Genomic DNA, 20,429 nt, shown 5'->3' with positions numbered 1-20,429 from the left:
ACAGACCAGGAGTTTAAATTAGAAATGCTATCATTGCCACCTCATTGCTGAAAAGATTCTTGTTTTGAAAATAATTTTTATTAGAATATAGTTGCTTTACAATGTTGTGTTAGTTTCTGCTGTACAGCAAAGTGAGTTAGTTCCGTGCATACATATATCCCCTCTTATTTACATTTCCTTCCCATTCAGGTCATCACAGAGCATGAGTAGACTTCCCTGAGTTATAGTAGGTTCTCATTAGTTATGTATTTTATACATAGTATCAATAGTGTGGACAAGGGAATGGCAACCCACTGCAGTATTCTTGCCTAGAGAAATCCATGGACAGAGGAGCCTGGAGCGCTACAGTCCATGGGGTAGCAAAGAGTCAGACATGACTGAGCAACAAACACACACACACACACATACATCAATAGTGTATATGTGTCAATCCCCATCTCCCAATTTATCCCACCCCTTCCTTCACCCCTGGTGTCCATACATTTGTTTTCTATGTCTGTGTCTCTATTCCTGCCCTGTAAATAAGATCAGGAGACCCAAGTTTGATTCCTGGGTCAGGAAGGTCCCCTGGAGAAGGAAATGGCAACCCACTCCAGTATTTTTGCCTGGAGAATCCCATGGACAGAGAAGCCTGGCAGGCTACAGTCCATGGCTTCACAAGAGTTGAACACGACTTAGCAACTAAACCACCATAGTATTTTTCTAGATTTCATATGTATGTAATAATATATGATATTTTTCTCTTGCTGACTTACTTCACTGTGTATGACAGTCTCTAGGTCCATCTAAGTCTCTACAAGGAACAATTTTGTTCCTTTTTATGGCTGAGTAATGGCTTCCTCGTTGCTCAGATGGTAAAGAATCTGCCTGCAATGCAGGAGACCCAGGTTTGATCCCTGGATTGGGAAGATCCCCTGGAGAAGAGAATGGCAACCCTCTCCACTATTCTGGTCTGGAGAATTCCATGAACAGAGAAGCCTGGTGAGCTACAGTCCGTGGGGTCGCAAAGAGTTGGACATGACTGAGCAACTGACACACATATACAATATTCTACTGTATGTGAAGAGAGCCTTAATCCTCTTCTGCCAATACAGTACCTCTCCATTTATGTAGAGGCAGATTTTTTTAAAGTATTTTAGTCAGAAAATATACATTGAGCACTTGCACTGGGAAATTAAAGACCAATAAGACACAGATCTGTTAACAAACACAAGTTCGTGCGCCTGATCAAACAAACCAAAATGTCAGAGTTTGGAGTGTGGAGCAGGGAAAGGTATATGGCAGGGCCATGCTAGGAAAACAGGTGGCTTGTGCCCCCCCCAAAATTCCCTAAGTCCCCAAAGGATTTCAGCAAAGCATTTTTAGAGGCCAGGTGATGGAGGCTCCCAGGTTGTGTGTCATTTGAGCATATTTCTCTGATTGGTTGATGGTGAGGTAACATTATCAATCCTTAGGTGCCAAACGGATTAAGAGCTACTTGCTTACTATCATCAAGCAGTTAATTTCTTCCATTTGGAAAAAATTGGTGGTGGTTTTTAGCACCTGAAAACCTCATTAAATATGCCTGAACTACCACAGAGGATGTCAGGGAGGGGCCTGTCCTGGGAAGGCCCCAGAGGGTCCTGCTTGGCTACATACCTACCTTCAAGATCCTTATAGTTCAGTGGGGAGAAACACATCCCTTACTGTTCAGTTATAGTTCGGGGGGGAGAAACACAGTTAAGTTAATGATTGTGCAAAGACTACATGTTATAATAGAAAAAGCTAGATAAGGAAGCTCACGAGGAGGACATCTAATCTGGACTTCTGGGAGGAGGTGCATAAGTTCAAAAATTGTTAAGACTTTGTTTTTTAAGAGCACCTTTGTTGTTTGGTTGCTCAGTCATGTTGGACTCTTTGTGACCCCATGGGCTGCAGCATGCCAGGCTTCCCTATCCTTCACCATTTCCCAAAGCTTGCTCAAACTCATGTCCATTGAGTCGGTGGTGCCATCCAACCATCTCTGTTGCTCTCTTCTCCTCCTGCCCTCAACCTTTTCAAGCATCAGAGTCTATTCCAATGAGTCGGCTCTCCGCATCAGGTGGCCAAAGTATTGGAGCTTCAGCTTCAGCATGAGTCCTTCCAATGAATATTCAGGACCGATTTCCTTTAGGATTGATTGGTTGGATCTCCTTGCAGTCCAAGGGACTCTCAAGAGTCTTCTCCAGCACCACAATTCAAAAGCATCAATTCTTCAGTGCTCAGCCTTCTTTATGTTCCAACTCTCATATCCACATGTGACTACTGGAAAAACCAAAGCTTTGACTATATGGACCTTTGTCAGCAAAGTAATGTCTCTGCTTTTTAATATGCTGTCTAGGTGTGTCATAGCTTTTCTTCCAAGGAGCAAGCATCTTTTAATTTCATGGCTGCAGTCATCATCTGCAGTGATTTTGGAGCCCAAGAAAATAAGAACCCCATGAACAGTATGAAAAGAGCATAGCAAAATTGAGGTTCATAGCAAAATTGAGATAAAGGTACATAGATTTCCCATAGGCCCCGCCCCCATCCATGCATAGCCTGCTCTATTACCAACATCCCTCAGAAGAAAGGTATATTTGTTACACAGGTTTCCCAGGTGGCTCCATAAAGAATCCACCTGCCAATGCAGGAGATGCAAGAGACACAGTTTCAATCCCTGGGTTGAGAAGATCCCTTGGAGTAGGAAATGGTAACCTACTCCAGTATTCTTACCTGAAAAGTCCCATAGACAGAGGAGCCTGTTGGGCTATAGTCCACTGGGCTGCAAAGAGTGAGACACAACCGTGCAAGGGAGCTCACACACATGCACGTACAATGAACCTATAATCACCCATCAAAATCCTTCCAAGTCTACAGTTGACCTTAGCTTCATTCCTAGTGTTGTACATTCTGCAGGCTTGGACAAATGCATAATGGTGTGTATCCACCATTACAGTTTTCATACAGAGTATTTTTGCTGCCCCTCAAATCCTCTGTGTTTAGCCTATTCATCCCTTCCCCTTTTCCTAAACCCTGGCAAACACAAGTCTTTTTTACTATCTCCATATTTTTGCCTTTTCTAGAATGTCATGTACTTGGAGTCGTACACTATGCAGCCTTTTCAGACTGGCTTCTTTCATTTTCTAATATGTGTTTGAGGTTCCTCTGTGTCTCTTCATTTTTCTTTTCCAATGTTTAGACAAGAAGTTGTTTATATACCCAACTAAGGATACCTTGGGCTTCCCAGGTGGCTCTAGTGGTAAAGAACCCACCTGCCAATCCAGGAGACATAAGAGCTGTGGGTTCAATCCCTGGGTGGGGAAGATCCCCTGGAGAAGGAAATGACAACCCACCCCAGTGTTCTTGCCTGGAGAATCCCATGGACAGAGGAACCTGGCGGGCTGGAGTCCATGGGGTTTCAAAGAGTTGGACATGGCTGAAGTGACTTACCAAGGACACATTGGTGGCTTCCAAATTTTGATGGTTATGAATAAAGCTGCCATAAACACCTGTGTTCAGGGTTTTGTGTGGACAGAAGTTTTCAACTCTAAGTTAAATCTTGAAGAATGAAGTTCAGCTAAGGAGACGGACAGAGAAAAGCTGAATATTCTAGACAGAGAAAACACAGGCTGACTACTCAGGGAATTTAGTCCTGACCAGCATGAAGTCTGACTGTATAGAAAGGAATAGAGTAAGAGGCTGGGGTCAGAGTAATGAGGTTCTTATATGCTAAATTTGAAACTTTATCCTGAAGCCATGAGGATTATTGAAGGTTTTTAGCAGGGCAGTGACAGGTTCAGCGACCTGACTGATATTCTAGAAAATTCCCTGTGCCAGTCACATGAATGATGCATTGAAGGAAGTGAGGCCAAAGGCCTCCTGTTTTCCAAGGAATGGAAGTAGTCAGGAAGCCCTGAACTGTGAACAGACACAGAAGATAAATTAAGGAGAGAGGCTTTACAGATGTGGGGACAGGTTGGATATGGTGGTGAGGTTAACCAGATTTCTGGCTTGGGAGCCTCCAAGGCTTCTGGCACAGAGTGTCCAGCAGGATAAAGACACAGAAAAAGGAGCTAGTCTGGAGTAGATAGAGGCTTAATGAGTTTTAGAAAACTTGAACCCTAGTTTTATCACTCATTAGCTGTGTGATCAAGAATAAACCCTTTGGGACTTCCCTGGTGTTCCTGTGGTTAAGACTTTGGCTTCCAATGTAGTGGGTGTGGTCTCAATCCCTGGTCAGGGAGCTAAGATTCCACATGCATTGTTGCTGTTGTTGTTTAGCCACTAAACTCTTTTGGGACCCCTATGGACTGTAGCCCACCAAGCTCCTCTGTCCATGGAATTTCCCAGGCAAGACCCCTTTCAGTTCCATCAGCCTGGTGGTTTATATAAATCTCAAGGGATGATTGTACTGTAGTGGTGAGCAAAAGAAAGAGCATGAGATTTGTAATCAGAGTCCTAAATCCTAGTTTCACCACTTACGACCTAGTTGCCAGGAAGAGGTTATCTGTTTATGGATATCAGATGAGCTTAAAATATATAAAAAAAATAAAACAATGGAATATTACTAAGCCATTTAAAAGAATGAAATAATGCCAATTGCAGCATCATAGATGGACCTAGAGATTGTCATACTGAGTGAAGTAAGTCAGGCAGGAAAAGAGAAATATCATATGATATCTCTTATATGCAGAATCTAAAAAGAAATGATACAAATGAACTTATTTACAAAATAGATACAGACTCACAGACCTAGAGAATGAATTTATGGTTGCCAGGGGGGAAGGGATAGTTAGGGAGTTTGGGATTGACATGTACACACTGCTGTATTTACAATGGAAAATTAACAAGGACCTACTGGACAGCACAGGGAGCTCTGCTCAATGTTATGTGACAGTCTGGAGGAGAAGGGAGTTTGCAGGGGAGAATGGATACGTGTATATGTATGGCTGAGTACTTTTTCTGTCCATCTGAAACTATTACAACATTGTTCATCGGCTTATGAATGCTAAGTCACTTCACTTGTGACTGACTCTTTGCAACCCTATGAACTATAGCCCACCAGGCATCTCTGTCCATGGGATTCTCCAGGCAAGAATACTGGAGTGGGTAGCCATGCCCCTCTTTCAGGGGATCTTCCCAACCCAGGGATCAAACCCGCAGCTTTTATGTCTTCTGCATTGGCAGGCGGGTTCTTTACCACTTGCGCCACCTGGGAAGCCCAACTGGCTTATACACCAATATAAAATAAAAAGTTTTTAAAAATTAAAAAAATAAGATTTTGACTCAATTTGTAAATACATATACATATATATATATAATGGAAGCATAGTTTATTTGAAAACTCAGGGCATTAACTGAAAATTTCATGAAACAAACAATATGAGCAGTAAAGTTCTGAAAATGCCATAGCCACCCAATTCCTGAATGGGAAAGCATTGCTACCTTGACATCCTTGACCTGCCAAAGTTGACAGTCTCTGTTACACATTATCTCTACTTCCTTCTTGCCTTTTCTACTTTCAGAATGCCTGTGGGTAAACTGTCAAGGTTCCCAGAAAGTAGACTTGGGGCATCCACTTTCTTTTGAAGATGCACAAACACCCTAACACAAGAATCAGCATTTTCTATTTATTCTTCTCTCATTTCCAGCTCCTTCCTTCACCATCTAGTATTTTTTTTTTGTATGGTTGCCACTGACAAACTCCCAGCTTTTGGAACTAAAATAGGAACTTTGTGTTTTGATGTTGTGGATTACATATCTGCATCTATCCAGCACCTCTCTTTTTCCACCTGTAAAAGAGGATTTAAAATTTTGCAGCATACATATGCAAATATCGAGTCATATGTTGTACATCTGAAACTAATATAATGTTATATGTCAATTACATCTCAATTAAAAAAATATATCAAAAGGGCTTCCCTAGTGGCTCCAATAGTGAAGAATCTGCCTGCAGTGCAAGAAACCTAGGCTGGATCAATGGGTTGGGAAGATCCCCTCGAGGAGGGCATGGCAACCCATTCCAGTATTCTTGCCTGGAGAATCCCCATGGACAGAGGAGCCTGGTGGGTTACAGTCCATGGGGTCGCAAAGAGTCAATCAGGGCTGAGTGACTAAGCATAGCACAGTGGCTTAGTGGTAAAGAATCTGCCAGCCAATGCAAGGGGACAGGGGTTCAATCCCTGGTCTGGGAAGATTCTACATGCAGTAGGACAACTAAGCCCATGCACCACAACTACTGAACCAGTGATCTAGAGCCCAAGCAGTGCGACAAGAGAAACCACCGTAATGAGAAGCCCAGGCACCTTAGTAAAGAGTAGCCGCTGTACCACGCAACTTAGAGAAAGCCCTATCGCAGCAAGGAAGACCCAGCACAACCAAAAATAAACAAATGTCATTTTAAAAAACGAAAAAAGAACAATACATTAAAAAAAAAAAAACAACCCAAACACAGGCAAAAACAAACCCCTCAAAAACCCACTAGTAAATTTCTAACTATAGAGGTAACGTGCCTAGCGTGTAGATGATGCTTAAAGGTGACTCGCATCACTACCGCAGGAACCGACGCAATCTTAGAGCGGCTCTGCGTTTGAGGCGATCTGGCCCTTTAAGGCTGCGCCCGCTGTACTGGGAAGCGTGGGTCTCCCAGCCCTCCCTCGGGCAGGAGGCGGGGCACTCTAACCCGGAACTGACCGCCGATCGCCGCCGTCGCTGCCAATCCGCGTCGCGGAAGGAACGAACCTGCGGGCCCCTGGAGCGAGTGAGTGATTGCGGCGCCGCCCGCCAGTCGCAGGCGTGGCTGGTTCCCGGCGATCACCCGCCTCCTTGCCTTTGGTTTCCCCAAAGAAGGAGGGCGGGCGAGCGGCGTGCACCCCCGCGGCCCCTCCCTGCAAGCCTTTCCCCAAATAGGGCCTCTCCGTCCCCCACCGTCCGCGCCCCTGCGTGGGCTGGGCGCGCCATCCCCATATCGCAGCCGGTGTAGCCTCCGCATCTCGGTCCCCCGGTCCCTGCTCTGTCGCCCCTCCGCCTGAGCGGTCGCCACCCGTTCCGTCGTTCCTCCGCTGCCACCGCTGCCGGCACCATGGGTAGTGAGCAGAGCTCCGAGGCCGAGAGCCGACCCAACGATCTGAACTCCTCAGGTCGGTGTCCTAACTACTTCCACCCTCCTCCAGCCAGCCCTGCCTGCTTGCCGGGCGGGCTGCCTTCCCAGCTTGCTGGGGACTGGGACCGGCGGACGGGAACGCACAGAAAGCCCTCGCCGTGCTTTTTTTCTTAAAAAAGCAAAAAAAAAAAAAAAAAGCCATCATCTGTCCTAGCCTTAATTCCCCTGTTGGAAACCAGTGCTGTGATTGCAAGCTAAGCCAGCGTGGGCGCCCAAGCCCATTTTTGATTTTCAAAACAGCTATTTGTCTCAGCTGCAGCTTACTCCTTGAAAGACGATCTAATTAATATTTGGCCTTAGTATTCATGACTGGCAGAGTGAGATGGGGGTCGCACAGTGGATGTGTCATAGAACCTCAAAGAACAAATTCTTCCTTAAAAGTGGGTCCTAGAAATTCTTTTTCAGAAGGGGCGTGTGACAGGTGTACAATCGCTTTGAACCCTTGCTTGCGAACATGTCCAGAAACTGCATCTTCCCATCGGAAGGTGTCTCGGCTCCCTTTCTCATATAGAAGTTGGCCATGAAGGCAAGTTCTGATGTTTTGCCCTACTCTTTCTCCGTCCATATTTTTTATATTTATCTTCGAGTTTAATGTAGAAATGGGAGGATTTTTGTTCCTGTAATGTAGTGAGCGCTCAATTAATAAAACAGTTGATGCTTAATTGAGGATCGTTTTCACCTTTATTTTTAATTTGTTACGCACGAAACCCTAGGACCACTGGGGCTGCCCTGGATAATAAGCTCTGGAGTGGTTAATCCAAACTGGCTTATATCTGGGGCCTAAAAAGAGCTCTGGTCATAGATAGGACTGCTCTGACCTTGGTAGGACGTTTAATTCAGAAATATAGAAGTTAACAGAGCTAAAGGTATTCCACACTGAAATGTGACCGTCAAGGCTAGTTCAGACCATTCTGGGGGCTAGATTGAAATAGCTTTTAACTGTGAGCAGTATCTACAGCTACATTTTTATTTCTTTGGAAGATCCAGAATGCAGTATCTTATAACAAATACGGTAATAATTGTTACCCTTTACTTTCTTGCCTCTGTGTCAGGCAAGAATCATATTTTGCAAGAAGTGTGTCATCTTTTTAATAGGCTTGTTTACCTTCTAACCAATAGCATGGGCTCTGACCAGTACCAGAGCATACTAACCAATACTGCCGAATAGTATAGGCTAAGTGCGTCACATGTGTTCATGTTTAATCCTCTTTGTAGCCCCATTTTACAGACAAGTAATAGAGGCTACCTAGAATCTAGTGAAGTCTGTTTTCCTCTGGAGTCTGGGGATGGAGGAATCACTTTGTCCCAGGAAAGATTTCTGGCTTGAGGTTTGTAAAAACATTAGGTAAATTACCAAAAGAGGCTAAGAGAGATTTCTTGAAGAGCAATGAAAGCAGCTGAGATTTTAAGAGTGAAGGCCAAGCCTCCAGAGACTTTAGCCTGCAGGAGGCAGGATGGTTCTATGGCATGTTTGGATCAACCTTTGAGACATGATTATGGTAAGCCTGCAAATACTACCTTCTAGAGTGTAAAGCAATAAAGATTCATTCTTGCCCCAACCAGATGTTTGGAACGCAGGATGTCTTGGTCTGAGGTGTCCTTAAATCACTTCCTTCTAAATGGATTACATTTGCCTAGAAACCTGAAATTGATCTGCCTCTTTAGCAGTCCTTCAAATTTCTTAATTTTGGCTCAGCCTACTGTTGTCCCACTGGTTCTTTCTGCCCTGTGACTTTAAGGGGCCAGGGGGCTGGTGTGGTCATCTAGGATTGAGAATCAGGGTTAGTTTTTTTTTTTTTTTAGCTGTAAGTAGGATCTATTCAACATACCATGCTTACTGTGGTAGGGTGGCTACAGCTTTGCAACCCCAGCATGGCAGTGATGGGCCATGTATACCAATAATCCATTTACCTCCCATTCCCTTCTTAACTGTCTCTAGCACTGTTGATCTTGAATAAGTCACAGCTAAATCTTGTACCCTTATTTTCTCATTGGGAAATAGGGACAAACATCAGGAGGATCAGAGAAACAAAAGTTAAAAACAATCTGCTTATTTTGTGTGTTGAATAAACTTTTAGTTACAAAAGCACTTTTATAGATGGCACATGTGTGTTAGTTGCTTATTCGTGTCTGACTCTTTGCGACCCCGTGGACCGTAGCCCACTAGGCTCTTTGGTCCATAGAATTCTCCAGGCATGAATACTGGAGTGGGTTGCCATTTCCTTCTGCAATAGATGGAATACGTTCCTGTAAAGTTTGAGGATTTTTTAATACCATAGAAAACAGAGGTTCTCTGTAATTCATCTCCCCCACCCCAGCCCCCCCCACCAGGGTAAGTACGGTTAGCATTTTTTTATGTGTAAGAATGTCCTTTTTAATGACTACAGTGAAAACAGCCTTGTTGAGACAGAGGTGGCTAAATAACATGCAACTCCTGAGCAATGTAACTTTATTTTCAGTGACCCCTTCTCCAGCTAAGCATAGAGCCAAGATGGACGATATTGTGGTTGTAGCTCAAGGCTCCCAGGCCTCAAGGAACGTCAGCAACGATCCTGATGTCATCAAGTTACAAGAGATTCCAACCTTCCAGCCACTTTTGAAAGGTAAGGGTTTGCATTAAAGAAAATTTATTGACGTATAGTTGATTTACAAGATTGTATTAATTTCAGGTATACTGCAAAGTGATTCAGTTATGTGTTTGTGTGTGAGTATATTCTTTTTCAGATTCTTTTCCACTATAGGTTATTACAGGATATTGAATATAGTAAGTCCCCCACTGACATCAGGGGACAGACCTTCCAGACAGAAAGTCAGTAAGGTAGCACAGATCCTAACTGACACAATAGAACAATTATACTTAATTGATATCTGTAGGTCACTCTGGGGTTCCCTGGTGGCTCAGATGGTAAAGAATCTGCCTGCAATGTCGGAGACCTGGGTTCAATCCCTGGACTGGGAAGACCCCTTGAAGAAGGGCCTGGCAACCCACTCCAGAATTCTTGCCTGGAGAATTCCATGGACAGAGGAGCCTGGTTGGCTACAGTCCATGGGTCACAAAGAGTCAGACACAACTGAGCAACTAGCACACTTACAAAGTATATGTGGGTGTCCCAAAGACCAATGATTTTCTCTTAACTGAATGGGGTTTCTGCTGTAAGAATCACTCTTTCTGTCTTCCTCTCCTCACAAAAAATGAGGAACTATAAATGATTTAGTTGACCTTCCCTGGTTTACTTAACCTGGTCCAGTATAATAGAAAACATCTTACATTTATAGAACTATTTATATTAAAAGTTTCCTTCCCCTACACAACATATATATTAACTCTTTAGTTCTTACATCATTACATATGTTTGAATGACTTGTGCCTGATCAGACAACTAGCATATAGAGGTTGAACTTCAACCTGTATCACTGATGTCAAATCTACTAGTTACACTATTCCAGGCTGTTCTTAAAAAACAAAAATAAACCCAAATGGTGCTTTATAAATGATCCATGTACCACCTCATTCTTCCCAGTGCTTCATCTGCTTTACAGATGAGGAAATACAGGCTTTCAGTCTTTCCCCGCAGGCCTCAGTGTCAGACTTCAGTAAACTCATCTGGTTCTTACACAAAACAGCACGTTGTATCCTGTTACCCATCTTCTCATTAGTTTCTGTTGTTTTAAGGAATATGTGATCCTCCAAAGAAGCTGGCATTAATGAATTTTCCATCTTCATATATCCTTGTGCAATCAGATTTAAAAGATACACCTTTATCTTTAGAAACTTAGAGGTGGACACTTGTGTGCTGTCCTTGATCGCTTCTGGAGTTGCAAGTAGCGCTGCTCACAGTCACCCTGATCATGCCTCTTCTTCCTGTTAACTATGCCCTCTCTCCTCCCAAAGTCTTTCTGTCTTCCTCTCCTCACAAAACATGAGGAAGTATAAATGAGTTAGTTGACCTACCCTGGTTTACTTAACCTGGTATAGTATAATATAGAAAACATGTTACATTTATATAACTGAATGAGGCCTGTGTGATCTATTTTTGTCCCCACTTTAAGAAGTGAAAGTGTTAGTCACGCAGTTTCATCCAACTCTTTGTGACTCGTTGCACTGTAGCCCACCAGGCTCCTCTGTCCATGGGATTCTCCAGGCAAGAATACTGAAGTGGGGAGCCATTCCCTTCTCCAGGGGGATCTTCCAAACCCAGGGATTGAACCTGGGCCTCCTGCATTGCAGGCAGATTCTTTTACTGTCTGAGCCACCAGGGAAGCCCCTGTCCCACTTCAGGGAAATTCTGAAAGCAAACAAAAAACTTAAAAAAAAAAACACCCAGAACTTTGAGATATATTTAATATTTTTCTGGAATTACTGTTTCTTCTTTGAGCATTTGAACTAACTCATACTTTATGATAAGGTGACTAGTAGGGGAAGCATCTACAAGAAGGTTTGGTGTGAAGGCAAGTTAACCTCAGATTTAAAATCGTCCCTGGGAACCCTGGGAGTGAATAGTTAGTGCACTGCAGTTAATGCAACACAGCTGAACATGGTTGCATTGCTCCCTGGGTTTTATTATTTTTTATCCAAGTGTAGTTGATTTGCAGTAGTCTGTTAGTTTCAGGTGTACTGGATAATGATTCAGTATTTTGTAGATTATGTTCCATTATAAGTTATTTCAATATAATGGGCATAATTTCCTGTGCTATACAGTGTATCCATGTGGCTTATCTATTTTATGTATGATAGTTTGCATGTGTTAATTTCATACCTCTAATTTGTCCCTCCCTCCTTCCTCTCCTCTTTAGTAACTACAAGTTGTTTTTTTTCTACATCTGTAAGTCTGCTTCTGTTTTGCATATACATTCATTTTTATTATGCTTTAGATTCTGCATATATGTGATATCATATAGTATTTGGCTTTTCTCTGTCTGACTTCTGTCATGAAGCATAATATTCTCCAGGTCCATCCACATTGCTGCAAATGGCAGTATTTCATTCTTTTCTAAGGCTAATATTCCATTGTACATATATTACCACATCTTAATCCGGGAATCTGCTGATGAGCACATGGTTGTTACCGTATCTTGTTACTTGTAAATCATGCTGCTGTGAACATTGGGGTGCTTCTATCTTTTCAATTTAGTGTTTTTGTTTTTTTCTGAATATATGCACAGGAGTGGGATTGCTTCATCGTATGGTAGTACTCTTTTTAGTTTTTTAAGGAACCTCCATACTGTTTTCCCATAGCGGCTGCACCAAATTATATTCTCACCAACAGTTTACAAAGCTTCCATAACCTGGATTTTCATTGGGACTTAGCTACCAACTGGCTCTGTTTCCCTGGCTTTGTTTTTCACCTCTTTGAACCTTGGTTGTTGAGATCATTGAGAACAGGTGCCGGAGAGAGGAAAGCTCGCGAAAAGTAGCTTGTAGTTAAGAGGAATCTTGGGATTTGGCTACTGAAGGTAGGAAAATCACTTTATGCGAGTGCTGAGAGGGATGTGAAAACAGAAATGGCAACAAGAGGCAGAGGCCAGGCTGCAGGGAAACCAAAAAACCCAGTGAGCATTTAAGTTACCGCTCGTGCTTCACTCAGGAAGAAGTAAACGTCTTGGATGGTGATTAGAAAAGGTAGGCCAGGGGGATAGTTGGGTGGAAATAGTGAGTATAGTCATGATATTAACAGTAACTGTAGCTAATCCTTACCTCCCGTACTATGTGTGACCTTTCTTTCTTTTCCCACTTCCTCCCTTCTTTCTTTCCTCACTTCCCCCTTCCCCTCCTTCCCTTCTTTTCTTTCTTTCCTTCCTTCCTTTCTTTTGCTGCAACCGGTCTTGGTTGCAGCATGCAAAATTTTCCTCGGCGGTATGTGAGATCTAGTTCCCTGACCAGAAACTGAACCCTGGGCCACCTGCATTGGGAGGGTGGCATCCTAACCACCTGACCGCCAGGGATGTCCTCTGTTCTTTCCACTTTCTAGATTAAACATTGGCATTTAGAGAGCTTCAGTTCATGGCCTAGAGAACTGCCATCTCAAGTTGGCATCTAGATATCGAGTTTAAACTATTTTGTACGTGGAATAAGACTCAGTTTCAGACTCCTAGATGCAGAGAATGCACTGGTGGTTGCCAGAGGGGAGGGGAGTTGTGGGGGAGGTTAAGAGGTACAGACTTGCAGTTATAAAATAGACAAGTCCCAGGGTGTAAAGCACAGCATCAGGAATACAATTGGTAATACTGGAATAACTCTTGGTGTTGATAGATGGTAGATTTATCATGGTCATCTTTCTGTAAGGTATAAAAATACCAAATCACTGTTGTACACCTGAAACAAATATATTAGAAGATATGCTTTTTTTAAAAAAACAACTCAGTTTCCAATTCTAGGGAAACGCATGATAAGAATCACGAGGCTATAAAGGGAAATAAGGTGATGGACATCAGCTGGTTTGGATTTTCAGGTGCTTTGTTCCTTACAGAGCCTCCTACCTTTTTTTTTTTTTTTAATTATTTACTTATTATTTTTGGCTGTGTTGAGTCTTAGTTGCCGTGTGCAGGCTTGGTTGGCCCATGGCCTGTGGGACCTTAGTTTCCCCAACCAGGGATGGAACCCACGTCCCTTGCATTGGAAGGTGGTTTCTTAAACACTGGACCACCAGGGAAGGAAGTCCTGAGCCTTCTGCTTTGACGTTGTTCCGCCTGGTATAAAGCCCTGCATCTGCCTGCAGGACTGGGCAGGGGTGACTCATCACTGTTGCCATTATTCCTAATCTCTTTTTTTCCTCTTCTGATGCTTTTGGGATGAGGCTGTTTCTCAAAGTAGTAAAAGGGCCACACAGTGAGGGCTGTACCCGCAGGTTTGATTTCAGAAAGCTTTATTCAAGTTAATGACAGTGTATTCTTTCAAAACAATATATTCAAGCCCTGCACAGAGTTCACTATTGTTCCGTAATGTCATCTGATACAATGCTAATGCTGGTGGGTGATCTGCCGAGGCTGTGCCTGGGCGAGTTTGGGGCGATTCTCTGACTGAGGTAATGTGTGTGTTTTTTTCTTTTAAATAAGCAAGCAGATTCTTTCTTTGGTCTTAACCCTTTTGGGTAAACATCGCAGGGTATAATTTATGCTCCACATGCATGCCAAGTAACGTTACATTAGCATGGTTCCTCTTTTAAGCCTAAAGAATTTCCTTTCTTTCCTAGAGGTCTCTGAAGTAGCAACTTATTTTGAAATGTAACACACTTAAGAGAAAAGGAGAAATTAAAAAATTAGAAAGTAGCAACAAATGACTGTGACAGAGCACAAAAGCAAAATGTAGATTTGATGCAAATTAGATTCCCAGAGGATTTCTTACTTAAAATTCAACCACTCATATTTTTCAATGAATCTCACTGTTTTTTATGTTATTCTACAGAAATGAAATACAAGAGAAATGCAATATTGATGTTTTATGTATCAAAGTTATAAGACTGTTCACTCCTGGTGATAAATATATATGCATGGGAGTGAGGACATGGTGGTGTGTACACGTATGATGTTGTTTGCAACTGACCTTGGATACAAACATAATATTGTCTTGTTGCCTAGGAAAGGGACTGTCTTATTACCAGCATATATAGTGTAAAAGCTTCAGTGGTACTAAGCAGATCTGTTGGGAGTTCTGTGCTTGGTTGTTAAGAAGATGATATACATGAAGGAGGTTTTGACAATTAAAACGAGCCTGAGACTTTCCTTGGTGGAGCAAAATCTCGCAAAACAGCAGTGAAGCTTCTGAAATCATGTGTAAAGTTGAGAGATAGTGCTTGAAGTTTAAGTGGAGGATGGTGGGTGGGAGAAGCATGAATCGATGGAAAAGGTTGATATGAAGAACACGAGGGAGCTGGGTTTCAAATGACCAGTTTATTCATGTGTTTCTCACTCACCCACCTATTAGCCAGACAAATAAAATAATAAAGGAAGTTGGCCCTGGCATTCATCGGAGACCTGCCTCTGCCACCTGCCAGGCCTTACCTCCACATTGGAAAGTGGAGTGACAAAGGAGGGAACCAGGGGTGATTCTTAATCAGAGCCACAGTCTTCTCTGAATGGCTTAACCGTGACCTCCAGACCCATGGTTGATCCTAAGAGTATAGTTTCCCCCCAGGTACTGTCTTTGAAATGTTGATAATTCATTCCTTTATTACCTGTTACGTTGTATGTGTAATAGCGCTTCAGTTAACCTTTTACATGTGACCGTTAACCAGCAAAGTGTGAGTCTTATTCAGGAGAGCAGGACGTACCAGGAGAGTGGTCACTCTAAACCATGGAGAAGATTTGTGAGAGCAACCTCACTTTGTTCCTCACCCAGTAAATCTGAGCCTGTATCCGTTCTTGTTTCTTTCCATAAAGTCTCTAAGAAGGTGTGTCTGTGCCTTTTACTAAAGACCCTTAAATAATATCTTGTAAAGAAATTAAGAGAAGAAAATCTATATATAGAATATCTACTCGTGTGCTTATCATTTCAGGAATTCTTAATCCCTTCCTATAGATTGAAGCTTCCACTGATGAAATTTGTTCTTAGTTTGGAGAACTTCTTGTAGCATTTCTTACAGTGCAGGTCATCTGGAAGCAAATTCTTTCTGTTTTTATTTATATAAGAATGTCAGTTTTGCCCATTATTGTTATAAGGTTTTTTCTTTTTTTTTTATGATGACTGTTTTTGAGGAGATATTGTGAGACTGTGTAATCTTGTTTTTCAAGACCATTTCTTTCACCGGTTACAATATCCATTGATATTTCTTGCTTGAATTAACTATACAGTGATGGTTTCCAAATAGTGGTTTTCTGACTTTTATCATTCCTTCTACATTTATTGGTTTGCATTTTACTGTAAGGAAGACCCTTCTCTTCTCCCCAGTATTTATTCATTTATTTAAGTCAGTGTGGAACAGTGAAATCCTATTTTATTCAGTGGGTTATGATCTGTTAAAGTCATTACATTCAGCCTTCCATATCTGTGGGTTCTGCACCCACAGATTCACCCAAGGGCAGATTGAAAATATTCAGGAAAAAAATTCCAGAAAGTTCCAAAAAACAAAATTTGAATTTTTCTGAGCACCAGCAACTACTTATGTAGCATTTGCATCATTTTCCATAGTATTTGCATTGTATTAGACACTATAAGTAATCTAGAGATGTTTTAAAGTATACGGGAGCATTGCATAGGTTATGTACAAATATTACACCATTTTATATAAACAACTTGAGCATCCAGGCACTTGGTAACTGTGGGAGTCCTGGAATCAGTGCCTCCATGGACACAAAAGGATGACTATTTATTTTCAATCTCAAAATGCTCCAAATTTGGCCAATTGAAATACTGTCAGACACCAAGGGATGACTATTTATTTTCAGTCTCAAAATGCTCCAAATTTGGTCAGTTGAAATACTGTCAGTTTAGCTTCCTGTGTCCTTTTCATGTGTTCTCATTATTGTTTGAGCATATTTTTAATTTCTGGCACAATATAATGTTCCAGAGTTACTTTGTTCTTCCCCGGCCCCAGTGCTAGAATTGAGTATTTCTTCAGGAGTGCTGTTCTTTCAGTGGAGAGGGGTGTTCAGAAACCGCTTCCATACCCTCTCAGTGTTTAAGCAAGGAAATATACACACGTGTATATATACAAGCTGGAGAAGGCAATGGCACCCCACTCCAGTACTCTTACCTGGAAAATCCCATGGATGGAGGAGCCTGGTTGGCTGCAGTCCATGGGGTCGCTAGGAGTTGGACACGACTGAGCAACTTCACTTTCACACATTGGAGAAGGAAATGGCAACCCACTCCAGTATTCTTGCCTGGAGAATCCCAGGGACAGGGGAGCCTGGTGGGCTTCCATCTATGGGGTCGCGCAGAGTCGGACACGACTGAAGCGACTTAGCAGCAGCAACAGCATCTATACAAGCTCACACATTAACATCAGTATTTATTTTTATATTTACTTATATATATTGAAAGAAGAGAGTGAAAAAGTTGGCTTAAAACTCAACATTCAAAAAACTAAGATCAGGGCATCTGGTCCCATCACTTCATGGCGAGTAAATGGGGAAACAATGGAAACAGTGACAGAATTTATGTTCTGAGACTCCAAAATCACAGCAGATGGTGACTGCAGCCATGAAATTAAAAGACGCTTGCTCCTTGGAAGAAAAGCTATGACCAACCTAGACAGCATATTAAAAAGCAGAGACATTAGTTTGCCAACAAAGGTCTGTCTAGTCAAAGCTATGGTTTTTCCAGTGGTCATGTATGGATGTGAGAGTTGGACTATAAAGAAAGCTGAGTGCTGAAGAATTGATGCTTTTGAACTGTGGTGCTGGAGAAGACTCTTGAGAGTCCCTTGGACTGTAAGGAGATCCAACCAGTCCATCCTAAATAAAATCAGCCCTGAATATTCATTGGAAGGACCGATGCTGAAGCTGAAACTCCCAATATTTTGGCCACCTGATGCAAAGAACTGACTCATGAAAAGACCCTGATGCTGGGAAAGATTGAAGGCAGGAGGAGAAGGGGGCGTCAGAGGATGAGATGGTTGGACGGCATCACTGACTCAATGGACATGAGTTTGAGCAAGCTCCAGGAGTTGGTGATGGACAGGGAAGCCTGGCGTGCTGCAGTCCATGGGGTCACAAAGAGTCAGACACGACTGAGCGACTGAACTGAGCTGATATATATTGAAAAGGATGAGTTCATACTTATGGGCTCCACATGGTCTTTGATCTGTAGGTTTATAGCTTTTTAGCAAATACTTTGGCCATTATTTCTTAGACAGTTTTCCTGCTCTTGCCTCTCCCAGTTTCTATGTTTGACTAGTTTTGGTGTTTTCTCACAGATCGCTGATGCACCTTTTTTGTTTTTCTTTCTGTCCTGCTTTGGATAGTTTTTATTGCTATGTTTCCAGGTTCAGTGGTCTTTTTTTCTGTTGTGTCTATGCTGCTCTTAATCCCATTCGATGTATTTTTGGTGGTGGTGGTGCTTTAGTCGCTAAGTCGTGTCTGACTGTTGCGACCCCATGGACTGTAGCCTGCCAGGCTTCTCTGTCCAGGGAATTCTCCAGGCAAGAATACTGGAGTGGGTTGCCATTTCCTTCTCCAGGGGATCTTCCTAACCCAGGAATCGAACCCGGGTCGCATGCATTGCAGGCAGATTCTTTATTGACTGAGCTATGAGGGGAAATGTATTTTTAATTTCAGATAATTGTGTTTTTGAGCTTTCGGTGTCACTTCCCCCTTTAAAAAAAGTCTTCCATTTCTTTATCGTACCTATGTTCATTTGTCTCTTTTTTGAACATATCAGATATTTTTATACTAAGTGTTAACTCTTGTCAGTCTATCATTTCTGGATCTTTCTTTTTTCCTAAACAAATGAGCTTTCCCATGTCACATTTGCCCGTTTTCCTACTTTTTTCATGCCTGGAAATTTTTTACCGTATGCCAAACATTGTAAATTTTGATTTTAGGTGCTGGATTTTGTTTGATTCCTTTAAAGGATATTGGACTTGGTTCTGGCACAAGTTGTCATCAGTTTGGTTCTTTCTAGGCTTCCTTTTGAGTTTGGTTAAGGGTCATCTAGAGCAGCCTAGCCTGGTTTATTAAGCCTCCCTCCTAAGGCAGTACCCTTCTGATCATGCTGCCCACTGCCCCGTGTATTATGACGTCTTCCCACTCCGGCTGCTGGGCACATGAACTACTCTGAGCCCTATGTGAGTTTCAGAAATTGTTTGGCTTAACTGCTGTCCTGGGCCTTGCTCCAGCCTTGTGAAGTTTCAGCCCATAAATTCGTAGGTTAGTGCCGAATGTTTGGGGGTGCCCTGTGCACTCTGCCAGGTGTGGTCATGGAACAGCCTCCCCTCCCATCTTCCATCGTGTGAGTGCTAGTCACCTTCGTCCTGGTTAGCTCTGTCCCTCTTCTGCTCACTGTGGCTGCCGTTCCTCTCTGGTTTGCATCCTGGGAGCTGCCTTTCAGCAGGAAGCTGGGGAAGTGATAGAGCTCACTCGTCTCCCTTCTCGCGGGGCTCACAGTAGCGCACTGCCTGTTACACAGTATCTGAAAAGAGTGTTTTGCGTATTTTCTCTGGTTTTCTAGCTGTCTATGGAAGGCATAATAGCAGGTAATCCTTCATGGGCAGAAGCAGAAATCCTCCCGAAAGATGCTTTTTCATCCATGTTTTTCTGTCAGTTGCCAGTTCTTCATTTTACATAAGCCCCTCTTGCCCACAGCTTTTGATTACTACACTGGGCATTCATTTCTGGAAAATCCTGGTAAACTCCTGTCCAGGTTCTGGTAGTCCTCCAGAGAGCGGAGGTACCAAGAGTGTAAGACACAGCTGCTGCCCTTTGAGAGCGTGTTGTTTTGTTCATTATTTCAACAGGTGAATAACTCGTAGTGTTATAGTATGTGTAATACTGGCCAGGACCCAACAGACTAGGTAGGCATGGAGGAGAGACTCATTAATTTGACCTGGGAGTTTAGGGTAGGCTTCACAGAGGAAGTAACACTTTAGCTGGGCTTCCGGAAATGAATGGAAGGTAGCCACCTTGAGAAGACAGGGCCAACGAGGGGATTCATGGTTTAAAATCTTTCAAGTAAATATTGGTTGGCCAAAAGGTTCACTCAGATTTTTCCCGAATGAACTTTTTTGGCTAACTTACTAAAGAGAAGTAAAAGATGCCTAAAGAGTTCTTGACTAAAATTACACCTCAAACATACTGCTTGAATTTTCTGTTCTTAGCCAATGTATGCAGGTTACCCAAATGTATGCGGGTTAAATTCTGATTTTAATTTTAAGCCATATGACATTAATTTACTGGAATAATTATTAGATAGTTTATATACTGACTATTCATTGTGTTCTATTTCTTTAAACTTTTAATTTGTGTTATATTATGATTTGAAGCAAAATATACATGGTTTATTTTACTTCAGCTAGAACCCAAGGCTATGTCCTTTGGCTTCAGGAGATGATGAAGGGCAGGGAGACCTGGCAGGCTGCAGTCTATGGGGGCGCAAAGAGTCGGACACGACTTAGCGACCGAGCAACAACAACGAAGAATGTATCTTTCTAAGCAATAATTTTTCCTGATTGAGTCAGCCTTTTACCCCTGGAATATGGCACTAAAGATGGGTGTACAGTATATATTTCCTTTTAAGGTTCTAGTTTTGTCAGTAGTTTCTGCTAAGTGACAGCCTAGAAAAAGTCTAAGGCTGAACAGTGTAAAATTTTGTTAGTCGTTTTCAATTTTTCTT

The 20,429-nt window shown here is 42.5% G+C and overlaps 1 protein-coding gene and 1 long non-coding RNA gene across 13 annotated transcripts in view; one reads left to right on the top strand and one right to left on the bottom strand.

Annotated features, from left to right (window-relative positions):
• The first annotated feature begins 6,726 nt into the window (after window positions 1–6,726).
• Window positions 6,727–20,429, top strand: part of BORCS5 (BLOC-1 related complex subunit 5) — a 100,297-nt gene continuing 86,594 nt past the window's right edge. For 6 of the 12 annotated variants that reach the window (XR_014081978.1, XR_014081977.1, XR_014081980.1 and 3 more), the window contains exons 1-2: window positions 6,727–7,139; window positions 9,622–9,765. Coding sequence is in view for 8 of the 12 variants with exons in the window: in XM_081589299.1 (XP_081445425.1) it covers window positions 7,082–7,139; window positions 9,622–9,765 (202 nt within the window). In the remaining 4 variants the exon portion in view is untranslated. Of the gene's footprint in view, window positions 8,662–9,621; window positions 9,766–20,429 lie in introns of all 12 variants that reach the window. The other 6 variants (XR_014081979.1, XM_081589300.1, XM_081589296.1 and 3 more) reach the window with 4 other exon arrangements.
• Window positions 7,077–14,428, bottom strand: LOC145545260 (uncharacterized). Its single transcript, XR_014081981.1, has 2 exons — window positions 11,405–14,428; window positions 7,077–9,897 (listed from the first exon to the last, which is right to left on the bottom strand). It is a non-coding gene; the product is annotated as an uncharacterized LOC145545260 (long non-coding RNA).

The sequence above is a fragment of the Giraffa tippelskirchi genome, chromosome 4 (genome assembly GCF_054371585.1).
Source record: "Giraffa tippelskirchi isolate mGirTip1 chromosome 4, T2T-mGirTip1v1.2.pri, whole genome shotgun sequence".
In the NCBI taxonomy this organism is placed as follows: Eukaryota; Metazoa; Chordata; class Mammalia; order Artiodactyla; family Giraffidae; genus Giraffa; species Giraffa tippelskirchi.
This window is presented reverse-complemented; position numbering and strand designations above follow the sequence as displayed.